The sequence below is a fragment of the Agelaius tricolor genome, unplaced genomic scaffold, assembly GCF_023055355.1.
Source record: "Agelaius tricolor isolate 1412-34295 unplaced genomic scaffold, bAgeTri1.0.p SCAF_12, whole genome shotgun sequence".
Classification (NCBI taxonomy): domain Eukaryota; kingdom Metazoa; phylum Chordata; class Aves; order Passeriformes; family Icteridae; genus Agelaius; species Agelaius tricolor.
The window spans coordinates 14,177,147-14,195,189 of record NW_027269272.1 but is presented as its reverse complement, the minus strand read 5'-3'; the positions used below and the strand labels follow the sequence as shown (position 1 = coordinate 14,195,189).

Sequence of the window (18,043 nt, the reverse complement as noted above, 5' to 3'; positions counted from 1 at the left end):
CTCTGCCTTGCAGCCACTCACTAAAGCCTCAGGCCTGGGTGCAAATGGCAGGGGAAGGAGAGAAATGCCACAGCCTTTGAGAGGGGCTGGGGACAGCAGCAGCTCCCATCCTGTGCCCTTTGGTCCAGCAGCAGCCATGGCCATGCTCCAAGGGGGGGACATGCAGCATCCTCAGCCTCCTACTTGAGCCCTGGAGATCCTCCAGGCCACTGCAATGTCCTTGTCCCCATCACAGTCACTTGCTGTGAGTACAGGAGGAGCATGAAGCAGCATGACACATCACAGGTTTGTCTGAGGAGCTGTAAGACTTTTCAGCAGTTTTCTTCTAGACTCTTAAATCTTATTACAAGGAAAGATGCTGACCTGGCACTTTTTCCAACAGGTGCCCAGCAAATGTCTTTGACAGCAGAGCAGCCATCCCCAAGAGTTATACAAGAATTGAGTAATTGACAGGAAGCTCTCTGTGTTTAATTACACTTTAATCTAATCTCTGCTGAGACTTACTCTCTCCAGATGTGTTTTTACATGCTGCCCTGCATGCCTTATTCACACATGCACACACACGAGCTCCTGACTGCCCAAATGCCACTCCAGGAGCCACAGACAGCTCAGTCCTGTCCCCTTCTGGGGCCATGAAGCCAAGGTGTGCCCTGAAACAGCACAGCCAAAGTGTGTCCTAGGACCTCAACAACCACCAGAGCTGTGCCTGGCCCATCCAGCACAGAGCCAGCAGCACCAGCTGGGGGTGAATGGCCCAGGGGAGCACAGAGTCCATGATCTGCCACAGTGCCTGGCCATTACTGGGCTGGGCACTGCCCTTTTGGCTCCTGGCACTCTGCAGCCAGAGTCACACCAGAGCATCAAGGTGCTCACCCAGCCATGCTCCATGGTGTTGTCATCTAATTGCAGGGGTTCTATGCTATTATCTCCTTATCACAAAAGTTTGATACCTCCTTGGTGTTTCTTATGGGCAACTCCTAAGAGCACTGACTGTTTCTTCTTCACAAAGCAGCCAACTAACTCCCACTCCCTTCTCAATGGGCCTACTCTTTTTATAGCATCTTTGTCTCACCCTACTCTTTTTATAGCATCTTCTTCACATTGGTCACAGCTGTGGCCTGTTAAAGTCAGGCCTGTTGCTAATCTCTGATAATTGGCCCAGCTGCAACTCCTTAGGGGTAAGATTACTTTCTACACTATCTTTATTTTCTTATATTCTATTCCCCTACACCATGGAACTCCTGCTGCAGGAGTGGCCATGGCCAGGATGCTGAGAAGTCAGGAGCCAGCAGGAGCTGACACTCCTTGAGTCCAGAGCCTGCTCCATGTCCCACCTGTCCTTAGCCCACAGCAGCAGCCTGCTCTGAGCCACTCCAGAGCAAGGGCTCAGGGAAAAGCATAACCTTAAAATTGCCCCTAATTGTGGGGTGGGATCTCAGTCATCTCAGTCATCCCCACCTGGTAAGCAGTTTGTGCCCTGGAGCAGAGGAGGGGCCACACATCAAAGGGCAGGAAGGAGAAAAGCTGTGGAGAAACCAGGGCAAGGAGGGGGGCACCAGACACGCTCGGAATGCTTCATTCAGGAATGAAACCTCCCCACATTTCTGGGCAATGAGGCAGCTGCAGGGCAGGCTGCAGGGCTGGGGCACAGTGGGGTCCCACGGGGGCTGCAGGAGGATGGGACAGCGCTGCTGCGGGGCAGGGGGGCTGTGAGGGGCTGGGCAGCAGTGGGTGCAGAGCATACACGGGCAGAGGTGGCATGAGCCACACGGCACGTCCAGGGTGACGGGGACAGCATTTACAGACAGACTGCATTGGCTGGGATAGCCTCACGCTGCCAATCGTCCGTTTCAGAGACAAAGCTCATCTGGCTCCAGTGAGATAATGCACTGAGTGCTGCTAGCAAAGAAAACCCCCTTGTAAGAATAAACTAGAAGTGCAGAGAAAGTTCAGCCAGCAGAGGGCTAGGACAGGGCAGTGCCACTCCACCTGTGACATTCTACCTGTAGCAGACCTGGCTTAGTGCAGGAGTGAGATTGTCCTGCTGCACCCCCCAGATATCAGCTCTTGGCCCCTGTGAAACAGAGCAGCTTCACCCAGCCAGGCCTGGTGGGGACCTGGCTCCCAGGGAAAGGCTGTCCTGCCACACTGGGCCTCCAGCTGGGATTTGAGCAGCTTGAGAGCCAGGATAACCTGGGAGTGCTGAGGGTCCCACCATGGAGACAACATTGTTTGCACGGACAGCTCTTCCTTTTTGGCACTACCTTTCATGGTGCCTTCCATTTTGTTTTTATTCCTCTTCTCCAGGAAATGGGGCTTTGTGCTGGCCAACAAGTTGCAGCATGTATATATATAAAAAAAAATCAACAAGTAGGAGACAAGACAGAGTAAAGAAAAGCAGGTGGGAATTTTCCTCTGTTCCTAGGAGTGGCAAAAGGTGCTTTGAAATCTGTTTATGCAGAATGGTGTAAAATTTTTAATTACACTTACGACAGCAAAGGAAGTAAACAGACTCTGGATGCATGAACTGGCCTCTGGGATATGGGAACTTGATCCCATGCAAGTGCACAAAAGACGTTGTGATTAATTTATATACAATTAGTGAGTAGCTCTCCACCTTGGAAGTTATCCAATTATGTATTCAAACACAAGAAACCAAGGAGAGAGAATTTAGGCACTTAGAAAACAAAAAAGGGTGTCATTATTTAAGGGACAACCCCTATCATGCAGGACCATCAGTGTTTCTGGCTGTGCTGAGGAAGGCTCCTCAGCCTAACTGGCATTGCTGCCAAGATCTGAATCCCTGCAGAGAGAAAAGCCAGAGGGATATTTACTCTTCAGAAAGTAGAAAAAACATAACAGAGTGAAGGAAAACAAGGTCTCTGTATGCAGAAATACATTGCAGATCTGGACCAGTGACAAAGCTTTGGCCCGGTGCCATCTTACCCTGTGGATGTGCTCACCATAAAAACAGGAGTTTAAGCAGTGCCCATAATCCTGGGGGTTTGCTGCATTCCAGTGTCCCACATGAAGGGCTGCCTGATGTTGCTAAATAAGGTTAAAAAAGTTTTGTTGCTGCTGGGTTCTCACAGCAGACCCTGGGTCCAGGCAGAGCAGGCATTCAGCCAGGTTTGTCCTCACAGAGAGGAGAGAGGAGTGCACAGCCTAAGGGGGCAGAGTAAGACATCTCCAAAGGATGTAGGAGCAGATCCATGGGCATTTTCCAGACTCCTGTGGGCCCTGTCTGGGAATGCCCACTCAGATTTGAGCACTGTGGGCACTGCAGGGCCCTGGCTGTGTGACTCAGCTCAGCACAGGGTGCTGCTCCCATCCTCTGTGCCCCACTGAGCCCAGCCCAGAGAGCACCCCAGCTGCCCTGCTCTGCCTCCCCTTCTCAGAGGAGAGCTCCCACACTCCCCAGTGGGTTCATTATGCTTTTTTCTCAACCAGCAACATTTAGCCTATTGAAACATACTGTAAATGATCTAAAAATGTCATTAAGCACATTCAGAGAGCTTTTCCTGCAAAGGGATTTTCTATTTTCATGGAGGAAGCACAGTGGTCACTTCACAGCATCACCAGCTCTGTCCAAGAGATGCCCAAGTAAAGCTATTTAAAACCCACAGCCCTGTTTTCTGAGGCTAAGCCACATTTCAGCCCTTAGCCCAGGCATGCTTTAATGCAGTTATACAATTATATTTTCTATGACCTATATACAACCTACATCTTCCTCACGACACAGATTTCTAGTGAGTGGGTAATCGCAGCTCTGCTCACGGAAAGAGAGAACAGCCTCTATTATATTAAGGAATGCAATTAAGAAATCTCCTGCAGATTATGCTGTCCTGCAGCCAAGCAGGAAGCCCTTTGGCAGGGACATGGGCTCTCCTGCTGCCAGAGCACTTTGGAGCCTGCTTCAAGTCAGCAACTTGCATTCCTGGGCACCAGGAGCCCAGGAATCACACAAGGAATTCAGGGCTGGCCTCAGACTCTCAGATATCCCTCACTCTTATGCCTTAAGGCTGTTTTACATATGTTTTATATGTACATCAGGAAGATCCAAGGGCAGCATTTTGCCCCAGAAGGACTTCTTCACCAGCCAGCCCAGCATTTCCATCCCATATCTCTGAGTCCCCCCAATCTCACGCCACAGTTCAGAGGAGAATTTTAAGAATACCCTTTCTGAAAGAGCAAGTCTCATCCCTCCACACAGGCTGAGAGCACAAAGACACTGGCATATGTGTTTGGCTTTGCCTGTGAATAGCTGCATTGAGGCCACTGAGCCCAAGCACACACAGCTTGCATTGAAACACAGGCCTAAGTGTTTGCTGGACTGGAATTTACATTGTACAGAAAATAAATAACATAAATTCAGTGGTCAGTGTTCTGACTTTGGTGAAATGCATGGTTACAGTATGAAATGGCACAGAGATGCCATTCACAGAGAGTTTCATTCAAACCAGTTGGGAGATCTTAGGAATGATTAGCTTAGACAATATTAAAAATGCTTCTATCTGTGCTGCAGCCTAGGAATATTAGTCAGGTGTGTATTTCAGTGTAAAGAGATCTGACATGAGGACATGCATGCATTTTCCCCATGCCACATCTTGCATTCCCTGACATAATTATTCTTGAGAAATGGTTGCTACCCATGGACTAGAACAAAAGCTTCTTGCACCAGGACAGATGTACAGGAGTGTAGGAACTTCCTTGGGAGGCAATAGATGAACCTGGGACTGATTTTGATTCTGTAAGTGCCCATGCACAAACAGAGCTGGAAGCCAGCTCCTGGCTTGTGCCTGCAGGAGGGAAAGCTGCCTGAAGCAGGAGCTGGGGGTTTCCTGCTCCTCTCAGTGCCTCTTAGTGCTGCAGGAAGGGAGCAGCCACTCCCTACAGGGGTCCCCAAGGCCCGAGGGAGCCAGGCAAGCCATGTGTGGTTCAGGGCAGTGAAAGTGGCAGTGGTGCAAAAAGAAGGTCCAGATGTGCTCTTGGGCTACAGAGTCTTGGGGACTTGCTTGTTGATAAAGGTGTACAGCAAAAAAACATGTGCAGAGAGGGGAGGAGGTTGTGACTTAGTGTGTGGGCTGAGAGTATATGGGAAAGATGGGGAGAGGAGCATTTCCTGTGTGTGCACATCGTGTGGCAGCAGCTCCCAGTAAAAGCACTGGCTCCATCCCCACACCAGTGCTGGCCCTGAGAAAACTCAGTGCTGGAGTCCCTTGTTGGGATGGACAGACCACTCATCCAATGGATGACTGTGTCCTGCAGCTCTTCAAAGCCACCTCGTGCCAACAGCCAAGCCACCACACCATTTCACTGTCTTTAAAGATGGCCACTGCTACCTTGAAGCCTTTTCTGAGTCCCCAGGCAGATTTTCTGCAGGCACTTCCTCATTATCAAAGTGCACCTCAGCTGTATTGCAGTACTTGACCCACATTTCTTCTTTGGAGGGCTGCCAGGCCAAGTACCTGCACCAGCTTCCCCCAGGGAGGAGAGCTGCACAGCCATACTCCAGACACCCACTGGATGTCTCCAAAGGGACACAGGGACTGACACATCCCTCCCTGCAGTAAGGGATGGAGCCATGGGGCCTTACCAGGGTGCATTCCCTCTCCCAACAGCTCCCTCCTTAGTCATGCTTCCTGGAGCAATGGTTGCCTCTCATTAGAGCTGGAAAGGGAAGGTGCTTTGCTGTGCTCTGTATGCTTCAACACCTCTGAGCAAGGAGAAACCAGGAAGGAGACACAAGGACAGCCTGCTGGCTGATTGTCATAGTAACTCTGGTTAAAGTCTGACCAGGAAAATGACTTCTCCTCCAGCACTTGACCCCAAAAGGTGATAGGTACCACCCACAGCCCTGGGAGCACAATTGCTCTGGTGTGCAGTAATAGAGCATGCAGAGTTTTCCCCCAAGTTGCTGTTCAAGGTCCCTGGGCAAGGTGCCTGTGGGGTGATGGTTAACCTTGGGGCCTGTTTAAGAGCAGCACAGTGGTGTTAATGCCTGCCCTCACCCTGGCACCTTCCTCCCTGCAGCTCCAACACTTCAGAGGACTTTAAAAGCCACTTGTAGCAGCCTTCACGCAGAAGACTGAAGTCACCACATTTATTATTCTACCACAGAAAGTAATTCAGCCTGTGGGAAGGGGGATAATACCTATTCTGGCATCAGTTATAACAATAACTCCAGCATGGGCAGGGTAGTGGCAGAGGCAGCTGGGAAAGCAAGGGAGCTTGGTGCAGGTAGAGTGATTTATTCAGGGCATTTAGGGAACCTGTAGCAGTGCCAGGGCCAGAAGAGCTTCATCTCAGTCCCCACTAAACCATTAAAACAGACCAGCTCTTACCTGCTTCCTCTGCTGAACACACTTTTTACAACCAAAGCAAGAATTCTTTCATTTTTCCCATTTGGACTTTTACTGATGTCTTGTCAAACACAGTGAAGGAAGATCTCAGGTGACCAGATCTGTTCCATCTGTGTGCTGGAGCTGGAAACAACTGGGAAACACCACTGCCCTTCTCAACATCATCTGCTAGGTCCTGCACAAGAAAGAGTTTTCATATCAGGGGCCATGCTCAGGGGGATGGACAACCTTGTGCCATGCTGGCTGTGGAGTACCTCCTGGCCATACATATGGGGGTAAAACACAATCACCTTCTCTGTAAGGGCAGATGAAAGCAATACTGCAAAAGAGGGTGGGCAGAGACCCCCTCTGTCACTGCTCTGTTGGCAAAAAGTGCTGAGAAAAAGCACCCTCAGGGAACCAAATTAAGTTGCCCTGCAGGCAGTGAATTAAGGCATGTTCAGTGCACCATGCTGTGATAAGTGCACTGAACCCTGGCTCAGCCAGGCACTGTGCCCAGAGCTGCCTTCAGCACTGGCAGGATGATGCTGCCAGCCATCCTGCCAAGGGCTCTGGAGAGCTCTTCCCTTCAAGACACCACAGGAGAAGGCACTGAATGCTGCAGGAGACCTGCACATGCAGATACTTTGTGCCTTCTGATAAGCTGCTGTCAGGGCTGAGGTATTATTTATCAGTATTTTGAGGTGAAAACACAGGTCTGCTCTTGCCTCAAAGAGCACCAGGGGAGACGATGATAGGGCTGTATCAGTAACATCCCTGTGGCCCTTCCAACGCTGCTGAGAATGAATTAACTGTATCTGGCTCCAGGCCAGGCCCTGGAGGTGGAGCTGGCTCTCTTACAAATTCTCTATTTGTAGCATCTCTCCAACACCCAGAGCTCAGGCTGCTGGCCGAGAAACCTGCTGGTATTGGTTTGGACATTTTTCAGCATTGTGGTTACACAAGAAGCTGTAAACTTGTGTTTCAAAACCCTAGCCAGAAGCACAGGTGCTGCTGTTGCTATTTATGCAGCACCAGCATGTTTAAGGGGATCTTTAAGCTAGGAAGATAAACCCATCCTGAGTTTCTGAGGTCTTCAAGTTTCCAAAAGGCTGAGCAAGCCTCCCGTGTGCAGGTGCACTGGGTGGCACTGTTGCAGAGCTGGGTGCTGCAGAGCAACACTCCCTGCAGAAACCCCAAAGGTCCCATGCCCAGGCACTGCCCTGGCCACTGGCAGAGGGCTGAGCCAGCACCTCCCTGTGCAAGGCAGGACCTCATGCAGAGGACTGGCCACCTCTTGGCTCCTAGTGCCATCACAGAAAAGCTGTCGATCTGAAGGGAAAACCAGGATCACTTCGCAAAGGCTAAGGGGTGCACGAAGGAGCTGGACCATCCTAAGCATTGTAGAAACATGCAGAAAAAGGTGGGACAGTGCCACAGCCTCAGCAGCTGGTGCTTGAAAAAAAAAGCCATGGCAAGCTTTGGCAGCTTAATTTCTTGTAGGATACTACAGCAGCAACGAGCATGGGCTTCCATGGGATTTCACTGAACTTCTCTCTTTTGTCCTCAGGCTTTGAAGGTCACTGTCAACTGGAATTGAGTTTTCTTCCCTCTGTTACTCACCAGCAGACCAAAAATCTGCCCTCAATGCCCTATTAGTGCAACTCTCTGGCATGAAACATGTACTCTTCTCTCCCCCAGACAGCCAGAGCTCCCCTCCCAGGCAGAAACCAGATCAGGCACTAACAGCCCTTCTTAGCACTTCTCAGGGGCCACAGGAGGGGACTGGGGCTCACATGCTGTGAAATCCTAACCCTGGCTCAACCACGAGGTCCTTGCATGGTCTGGGACACTTCTTGGCTTGCCAGTCTCCGTTCTGTCCATGAGAGGAGCTAATCCTTATTACCAGGCAGCTGTAGCCCTTGGATTAGTTACATGGAGAGTGCTGAGGCAATGAATAATGCACAGCACTGCTCTAAACCATCTCCTTCGAGGGAAACCACACAAAATACAAACACTGACAGTGTTTACAGAGAGGCCTCTCTAACTGCCTTCTGCTGAGGAAATGGGCCATGCTGCCCATTCTGCTCCAGGCAGCTCCCACTGATCCTCCACAGCCCCACTACCTGCTGAAACATCATTAATTGTTATTATTAAACCACCTCCTTAATTACTGAACCTAATTAAATCCCAACGTCAGATTCAAAAGAGGTGGGAAAACAAATGTAGAAATGAGCACTGGAGCCAGAGACATATGCTTCAAAAATCTTACAATTTATTTTTCTCTCTGTGCAAATCAGAGCTACTTAACATTAATCACATTTCACGGTGCAGGAGGCAGAAGTGATTACTGTTTAAGCTGCAGTTCAGTGGGATCCTTTTGGGTCCTGAATCCCAGGAAATCTCCATGTGCAGATGATCTGGAAAAGACACAAACTGCACAACAGTATTTCTAGCAGTTGTTACTTGTAAGACAAGCTGCCTTGACAGCATCTCCAAAGGAAAGCTGCTTTCCTCCTGAAGGCATCACAGCATTCATGGCTGCATGCAGACTCCAAGAATTTGCAGACAGTGGCATACAAAAACTTTAAGGCACAGTTTCCAAGTCAGAGCTAGCAGAGGCAGATGAAGAAAGAGCAATCAATAAGCTCTTTTCACAGCCACTTAATCTCACATAAGGCAAAACAGTGGAAGGAAAAGCTGGTCCCTAAGAGTGAGAGGCTCAGGTCCCAGCCTGGCCAGCAGTGCCTGCAGCTCACTGGCTGCTCCACCAGTGGTCACCACTGGAACACAGGGAATGGGGCATGGCAGGCAGCCATGCACTTGGAAAACATTATTGAAATCCTGCATGTGGCCAACAGAAGAGATCCTTTGGGATACTGGGCAAGATATATCATATCAGTTATCAAGAGGTAGATTGAGAAGATGATTGTGTGACATGGAGATTTCATTGTGCAATATTAAAAATAGGAAATGTGTCCCTTAAAGCATCCTTCCAGAGCCCATAGTCAGGCTACACTAGCTGCACAGTGCCCCATCACTGTTCAAATGCAGAGGATAAATGAAAAAACTGATTTGGAAAAGCCAACAGCATCTCCCCTCACCAGCCAGAAGGAAATGGGGATGGCTGGGCAATGTCTGTATCACAGTTGAGTAGTTCAGGCATGTAAGGTAGTAGCCCAAGAAGCCAAATTTGTTTGCTACATCAGCTTAAACCCTGTCCCAGGGAGAGAGAAACAGGTGAAGAGGAGCTGCTGAGAGATGGGTCAGACCTCATTATTAGTAGGGTTTTTCACTGCCCATCATGTGCCCAGTTGTTGGCTCTGGCATCTCCTGGCCACAGTGCTGGGAGGGAAGAACCCTTCTTTGCAGCTAGGTAATGAGGCTGTTTAGAGGCAGTGTTGCTGTTTCCCTGGAAAGAGCAGACAGTTACTGCACAGCAGAGCTTCTTGGCAGTATCAGGAAAACAATGGAAGGCTGTGACTGACCCATTTTCAACTGAATGGAAAACTCTGCTTTTGTTTCCCATTTTAGTTTCTCCCTTCAAGCCATCTCATAGCAACAGCTTTGCTCTGCTATTAGCAGTTTGCCCTTGTAAGGAAAAGCAGGAGCTCATTAATAAGCCAAATTTATCTGCTGACCTAATTACACTGGCCACATATTTGACATGTTATATTTACCTTCCTCTGCTTCCTCCATAGTTAAAAGGAAAACACCTTTCGACTTTAATCAGCACAGCAAGAAATACAAACAGCAAGAATGAGGGGGAAAAAAAGAACCAAAAAACCATGCAGTTCTAGCATTCCACAACACAGGACTTGAAATTCCACAACTCAAAGTGGAAGCATATGCATCTCCAGGGGAGACACAGCAGCAAGGAGTGCAGAGGTGAGCCCTAGCCTGTGTGTGAGCCCTGGAGGGATGCCTGAGGGATGCCTGTCTACAGCGTGGCTCCGGGGATGTAAAGCCAGTCGGCAACGGCTGTGGGCAGGTGGGTCATGACCTGCAGCCTCACCCACCAGTACATCTCCATGGGGTTGTAGCGGTTCCTGGGGCACGGGGACGTGAGCGCTTCGGTGATGGCATTCAAGACCAGAGACATGTCCTTCAGGCCACTGCCCACGAAGGACTTCATGGTGGCCACGTGGCGAGCGAAGTGCTCTCTGCCGTAGTCCTGCCGCACGGCGAGGGTGGCCCCGCCCCACAGAGCCTGGGCCTGCCTCTCGATGCCGGCGGCCGTCAGGATGCCCGTGGCTGCCACGAAGTTGCCGGGCTCGATGAGGACGACGCGCACGCCCCAGCGGTACATCTCCTGCCTCAGGCAGTCCGAGAACGCCGCCACCCCAAACTTGGACACGCAGTAGCACGAGCGAGACGGGCTCGCCATGCGTCCCAACATGCTCGTGATGTTCACCACACGGCCTAGAGAGGAACCATCAGGGACGGGGATGAGCTGCAGAAGCAGCAGCCAGAACATCCCAGTAAAAGGGTACTTAGTGGGACGATGCCGATTAGTAAAATCTGAATCTTGAATACACACCCCCTGTCATGGAGCTTTTCTCTCCTGCCTCAAGCAAGGCTAACCCCTGTTCTCCAGGGGAGTGTGCACACGCCTACCTCTGCATCAAAGAATTTACAAAGCATACATGTCTTTACAAAGACATTTCCCTCCTCATTTCCAAGTAGGGAAGTACCATGATCTTCGAGACTGTCAGCTCTGTGTTCTCAGGAGTGTGCCTCACCCATGTGTCTTGCTAGAGAAGGGCTCAAGCTCCCAGCCTAGAGTGTCATGAGCTGCAAAGCTCACAACTCTGTGTGATTTCATACAAGTGTTCTAGTTCTTTCTGCAAGCTTGACAGCTCATCTGCCTAACACATGTGTGTACTTTTAGACCTGAGCTGGATGGCAGAGAATGAGTAGAGCTTTCTCTGCACCTGCAGCATGAGGAGCACAACCCACTCACCCAGCTGGTCAGCCACAAGTCTCAACAGTGGCCATTCCTGGGACAAACAAGGGGAGACTTGATGTGCTGCTGTTCACTGAGCAGTGGAGAGCAATTGTCCTAATTCCTACCAACAGCCCATGACAGCCCTCGGGGCACTGACTCAGGGCAGTGACAGCAGTGGTCATTCCTCTGTGTGTGTCTCAGCACTATGTCCACTATGTTTCAGATACACTTACAAACAAGCCCTTGAAATTCCACCAGCTATTTTTACAAGAGAGCATTTTCACAGCCAGGGAGCACAATATCCTTCTGCAGCTCGAAATTTCAGCTGAGAAACAAGTGGACAGCTCTACCGTCTCATTCCAGACCTAAGTGTAACTTAGAGGGAGTGTGAGACCTGCTGACCTGATGGGTAAGATACTTTTTGTAGTGAGATAGAGCTTGTTTAGTGGTTAATTGCTGTCTGGGAATGGCATCTGAGCAATCTTCTTAATATACCCCCCTTTTATCCTCCCAGAACACACACCTATACCATCATTCCCACACATGCTAAATAAAGAAGCTCTTCAGAGTTCTGCTCATACATATCTTTTTTCAATATAAAACAAAGAGTTTTGACAATACCATTGTCTTGTAAGATATCTGAAATGGCTGTCATTAAATCTCATTTGTTTTGTCACTACCTGAAGTCACCTGTGAATGGAATAACATGAAGGGAGAAGATGCAGTTATCCAAACATGACCACTGTGTGGACTCTGGATTGCCTTGTCTGTGTGATATCTGCCAACACTGCAAAAAAGTCTCTGATATCTTGGATGTTTAAGATAGCACCTGCTGTGTAGGTGCCTGGCCTGTCCCAAGAATAGCCTGTACTACCAAATGCTTACATGGCATCCTCAGAAACCCTCCCTGGACTGCACAGGCATTCCCCCAAGTACAGCCTGCATTCCTACCTACATCTCTTTGCTGTGCTACAAAAGCTCTGAGCCTTACCCCACTGCCCAGGATGTACCTTTAGCTCTGCGAATGAGAGGCAGGAAAGCTTTTGTCACCCTCACAGTGCCCCATAGGTTGACCTCTGCCACCTTCTTGTAGTTGTCTAAACTTGCAAATTCCACCTCTCCGAAGGTTGAGATGCCAGCGTTGTTCACTAGGCCCCACAGACCTGCCAACAAACACATGAATAAAGAGTGGAACGAGGAAGAGTGTCACAGAGAAAACACTTCCCTTGCTGTTCACAGTAACCTAAAACCTTAGCAAAGAACTGGGTACTTTCATAGAAGTAAGTTGTAGAGAAAAATCCAGCAAGGAGATGAAATATGGTCTTCCTATACCAGGAGCTTGTTTGGAACATCAAGGAAAGTGATGGGGCCACACAAGTATTGCCTCTTGACAGTCAAATGCTCTTCTGGGGCTTCATAAGGCTGCATCTGGCTCTCTTTTAAGCCTCCTCTTGATCCCAGGTTTGTCTCCACTCAGTGACTTTATAATGAATTTTGCAATTTGGAAGGGGCTGGACTTTCTCCCACAATTAGGAGGGAAAAAAAAAGGAAAGAAAACAGGTATTTTTGATTTCTTAATCCCCTTCACAACTCTGTTTGGAGAGTGCATGGTATTGATCTGTACGTTCATGGCCTGGTTAACAGCTGCTGTGTTTTAGTCCAAGTATTTGGTTTCCCTCAACCCTAAATTTATCAGGAGCTAGCAAGCTTACAACCAACCTTTATAACTACTGGAATTTAAAAATTAATGTCTTTTGCACATGCAGTCCTGTCAAAATTAAATTGGCTGCACTTCCCAAGAGCTTCTGTGATGAACCCTTTACATGTCAGGACTTAGTGGGTCAGCAAGGACTTGACCCTTCAAAGTGATTACTGCAGGACTCCCAGTGGCAAAGGTCTGTAGGGCTGAATCCATACTGTCCACACTGTCTGTAGGGCTGAATCCATACTTCATGGATTTACTGAAGCATGGGACTATGCAGCCATAAACTGCACAAGGAACAAACAGAGAAGCTGGAACAAGACAATAGAGTTGCTCCTCATTAGATGTCCTGCCATACACCATGGTTATTTTTCACTATGTTGGAGTCAGGGCTGGACTGTTGGGGCTGCATTAGACTCAGTTGAAGTTGGGACCCCTTTCCACTCTAGGACCTTCCTCTTACCAAGAACTAACACAGGGCTAAGAAGGAGTCTTCATGTCCAGGGAGCTCCAACATTGCTATCAAAAGCACCAATGTCATGCCACCCTGTTGATAAAAGTTATCAAGCTCTCTCTCAGAAATTTTTGGGCTACTTGCCCTGCTTCTGCTCCATGGCTTCCCTACTCTGATGCATGAAAGTCTTTTAACTTTCACCCTGTATTGATTCAGTCAGATAGTAACCACGTATTTTACCAAATATAGTCCTGTAAGCAAATTGCAATACTTTGCCAATATGCAATGAAATTTATCCTCCTGTTGCACTTAAAAACATCAGCATGCCCTTGGCAGACTGACTTTGCTCTCACATGGGCCCCAGTAACCCTGCCCCGTTCCCAGCTAAGGTTGTTCTCCCTGAAGGCTGTTTCCAGCTGTGTACAGCAGTTTACTGAAGCTCACAGTTTTAGTGAGTCAAGATGACTGAAATTCACACTGATCTGCATCCAGCACAGCATCTCACCCTGAATGGAGTCCCTTTGTAATTTCAGAGTAATTTCACCACTAACAAAACAACATTCTGAGAAAATTTGGCAGGAATTTACCAAAGACAAACTGTCGGTCACAAACTGACCTCTGCATAGCATTCCTTACAAATTCCTGTAAATTTCTGTACAATTTCCCATTTCCTGGGTTGTGATGTTAGTTCTCATGAACGTCCCTGAATCATTATTTACCACAGTTTGCTGTTGGAATTCCACTGCTCACAGATCAGGGCATGTTACAAACAGAACAAAGTGCTGAGGGGAGCCCAGTCACAGGGCTGTTTGCTGGACAGCAGTGTGTTTATTGAGCTGAGCCTTATCACTATTACGTTTCTAGAGTCAACAATACAGTGGGAACTGCATGAGACCAAAAACAAACGGGCACTCCTATCAAAAGAGTTCAGCCTTATGTGCACAGCACAGGGAGAAGAGGTATAAAGAACTGCAGAGCCCAAAAACTGTTCTGCACTAGCTCCTCTGGGGCCACATTCAGTGTGCAACCACACCTCTGTGCAAGGCACCTCAGTCTAAATAGTCTTTATGTTCCTGCACCCATTTATTGAGTACTATTTATTGGGAAGCCTCAAACCTCAGTCACACCAATGGGCCTAAAAAGAAGCCTTTGTTTCTTTGCACACAGTCCTAAGGCAAACAGCTACAGGAGGAACCAGTCCAACTTGCTGATCAGGGATGCAAGACTTCTCTGTCCCTGCTACACACACAATTTTGCAAACACTGCTGCATTTATAGAAGCAATAGAGCTGCTCCCTTCCAAACTTTCACTCAGTGGAAAAAGGCTTTCTGCTACCACTGCTGTTGCTGGGCTCTTCAGGAAAAGCTTAAGAAGCTGTGAAAAGCATGACGAGGGTTGAGTGATTGTGTAGGAAGAAAAATCATGCAGAGAGAACATGTGTGGGATCAGAGCTGGTACATTGCTCAGTTACATTTCATATGCTTGTTTTAGGAAAGGTGTGCTCACGTAATCTGCATGAAGATTAGAGCTGCTGTTATTTACTAGCTTCATACTTGCTGGGAACAAAACCAGGGCCATGGCAGACCCATCCAAGCTTCAAGATGAGCAACCACCTTCAAGTCACAACCCGGAAGTCCTGAAGCCACAGATGTCAAAACTCAGTTCACCCTCAGCCTGTGTCTACAGCTGCTGGCCAGCTTGCTACTGGCACAGAGGATGCAGAAAAGCCTGTGCAGGGCAAGAAGTCTCACATAATCACATGGGAAGAAGTCAGGTGGTGTCACATCAGGCTCTGACTGTAAACTCACATCTCACTGCCAAAGCACTTGTGAGAAGGAAAGAACTCTTTTCTCCCTTGACATGCCTTTGGGATCCATGAGTTGGATTCATGCTTAAGGTGACATGTGGATTAAGGTCACCTCTGCCAAGCCTACCCTGGATTCCACTACAATCACCTCTAGGATGTTGTCTGGCAAACTGAAAACATGGATTGATCTGACTGAAGATTAATCCAGGTTCGGGGGCAGTTCAAATCTGTGCTCCAGCTCAGCACTCAGTTGTACCCACACAGCAGAGGGGACAGCAGCAGTAAGCAGCCAGGGACCAGCACCTCTTCATTAGTAGACTTGCAAGGTCTGCATGAGCTAGGAGCACGTGTGGCAGGAGTGTAAGGAAGGGATCAAGCTTTGGCTGTTCTGTGCCCTTCATAGACATTCAAGGACAAAGACACAGATACTTGTGGGCTAGCTGCCACTCATGGCTTTTTATGGGATGTACAGTTAAAGCCTAATCCTCCAGCCAGTCTTGGTCTCTTTCCATGTGGCTGCCACATCAATAGCAAGACAATTGTCCTCACTGACCCGAGTACAGCACAGCCTGACTGCCAGCCACACACTGTCACAGGCCTTTAGGCTTGTTAACCCTCTTTTGGTGGTGCACAGAGCAAAAGACCTGGTAAATACATGGTCTGCTCTGTAGAAAGGATTCTGTGAGGAAAAGATGCCTACATACCTTCCTCTGGCTCCTTCAGGGTCCTCTTCACAAAATCCACGGCCTGAGCCACCTCCTGGTCACTGCACACGTCCATCTGTAGCACTTTCATCCGGTCAGACTTCATGTTCCTCAGCTCCCTGGCTCCATCTCCATTCTCATCCTGTTCAGCAGAACAGAAGGGTGTCCCACTAAGATGGACGAAGAACAGCAATGCAGCAATGCACCAGTGTGCCACCCTCCTGTTCCCTCCAGCACCACTTCCAGAACTGCATCAGTGACCCAGTGCCCTGAAGCACCACAAAGCCCACCCCGCTCTTGGCTCCTCATGATGGGTTTCACATCCCTAACATGCTGAAATATTGTGCCAGCAGGGGAGGACCATGGGTGACTCTCCACTGCCTCGGTCTCTGTGCTCTACAGGTAACATAACTTGTACAGAAATTGGAGTCAGATGTTCAGGAATACCTGCTCAGTGAAGATCTGCTACACAGCAGCACAGTTACACACATGAGGCATGAAAGGAGATTCTGGCTAAGGAAGAAAGAACTTTTTTTTTTTTCCTCACTCTATAGGCAATAAGAACTTCCTGGCTTTGCTTTCCTTTCCAACCTTTTCCTTTATTTCCTCCCCATCCCACTGCTATCATTAGAGATTCTGTTATTACTGTGGGGTTTTGTTTTTTTTTTTTTTTTGTTTAGTCAAATGTAAGCATAGTTAAAATTCCAAATTTTACCTGCTTACTTCCAGGCAAGATTGCTGCCTAAGCCTTAGAGCCTTGCTCAGGTAGTAAATAACAAATAAAAGTGAAAAGAGCACAGATTAGCTACACAGTTCCACAGCAGGCTTGAGACTTAATTCACAAAACTATTCCCTGAATCACAAGCTCTGCCTCATTAGGGAGGAAGAAGTTTTGAATTGGTGAGTCACCATGCCTGGCTGCCACTCTTCCTTTATCACTTGATACCACCTCCCACAGCACAAGGGCAAACAAGGTGAGCAACCCACCCACAGTCACCTGCTCAGCAGCCTCTGCAGCCAGGCAGATATAAAAAACATGTAGCTGCTTAGTTTTTTATAAATATCTCAGGCTATTTAATTCATATAGTATACAACATCTCATCTCCACCTTCAGTCCAGTGAACAATGACACGTACTGAAGGAAAAGAGCTGAAATGTCCATCACAAACGTGAGCAAAACAGGGCAGTTCTCTTAAAAATCAATATATAGTTACACTGGCATTATGACAATAGTAGGAATGAGTTCTTGGCCCCACGGCTGCATGTCATTTCACAACTGACTTCTTTCCCAGTACAACAAGAACAGCAAACAAAGTTGGAAGCTTTTCTAATGCACATCAAACGGGCTGTGTTGGCCCTCTTATCTAGCCACGAAAACAATCTCCTCGTTACAAATAGTCAACAACCATGGTCACCAAACTATTACATTCCCTTTGAAACAGATGAGGGTTGTATGATGCCTCACTGTATTTCTGGAAGATGCTACTGCATCTCACCAAGTTTTATAAAGCAAATTTCCACTACTTAACAGTGTATAAAGTGGAGCAAATTCAGCTTGTAAAGAGAGAGATTTATTATACCTACATAAAAAGCTGTAACTATATCTCCATGCAACTGCCAATTGTCATTTGAGCACTGAAAAGACTTTCCTTGCATTTTTTTCTAATCTTGCATAATACTCATAAAACAAAGAAGAAATATTTCCACTGCTTTTTGAGAAACAAAGTCATAGGCTGGCAACTTAAAAATCCAGTAAAAATTGTTTGTATTATTCATAGGGAAATTAATTTTCCCCTATCACCAGTGTAACTCTATCTGCAACCTTCCCAGCTACAATTTACTCATTATTGACAAAACATATTGATTTTGGAAGACTGACTTCAACATGCAATATAAATTGGGACCACTTTCATAGTTGCACACACCACCTTAGCCACTATTTAACTGTAAAACAAAGTGCTCAATTCTTTTGTCCTGAACACCACAAATGGAGCAGCTATAGATTTTTATGGAAGCAAGTGAACATAATCTTATGTTCTGTGGTCTTCAGGGGCTTTAAGAACATTCCTTGTTAGGTTCTATATGGT

The 18,043-nt window shown here is 47.9% G+C and overlaps 1 protein-coding gene across 4 annotated transcripts in view; it reads right to left on the bottom strand.

The window, feature by feature from the left end:
- Positions 1 to 8,594: 8,594 nt before the first annotated feature.
- LOC139594958 (D-beta-hydroxybutyrate dehydrogenase, mitochondrial-like) overlaps positions 8,595 to 18,043 on the bottom strand; it is a 17,552-nt gene continuing 8,103 nt past the window's right edge. For 3 of the 4 annotated variants that reach the window (XM_071437721.1, XM_071437720.1, XM_071437719.1), the window contains exons 3-5: positions 15,957 to 16,126; positions 12,300 to 12,452; positions 8,595 to 10,763 (exon numbers count right to left, since the gene is read on the bottom strand). In XM_071437721.1, coding sequence (XP_071293822.1) covers positions 10,282 to 10,763; positions 12,300 to 12,452; positions 15,957 to 16,126 — 805 coding nt within the window. In that variant the 3' untranslated portion in view covers positions 8,595 to 10,281. The remainder of the gene's footprint in view (positions 10,764 to 12,299; positions 12,453 to 15,956; positions 16,127 to 18,043) is intronic. The other variant, XM_071437718.1, reaches the window with a different exon arrangement.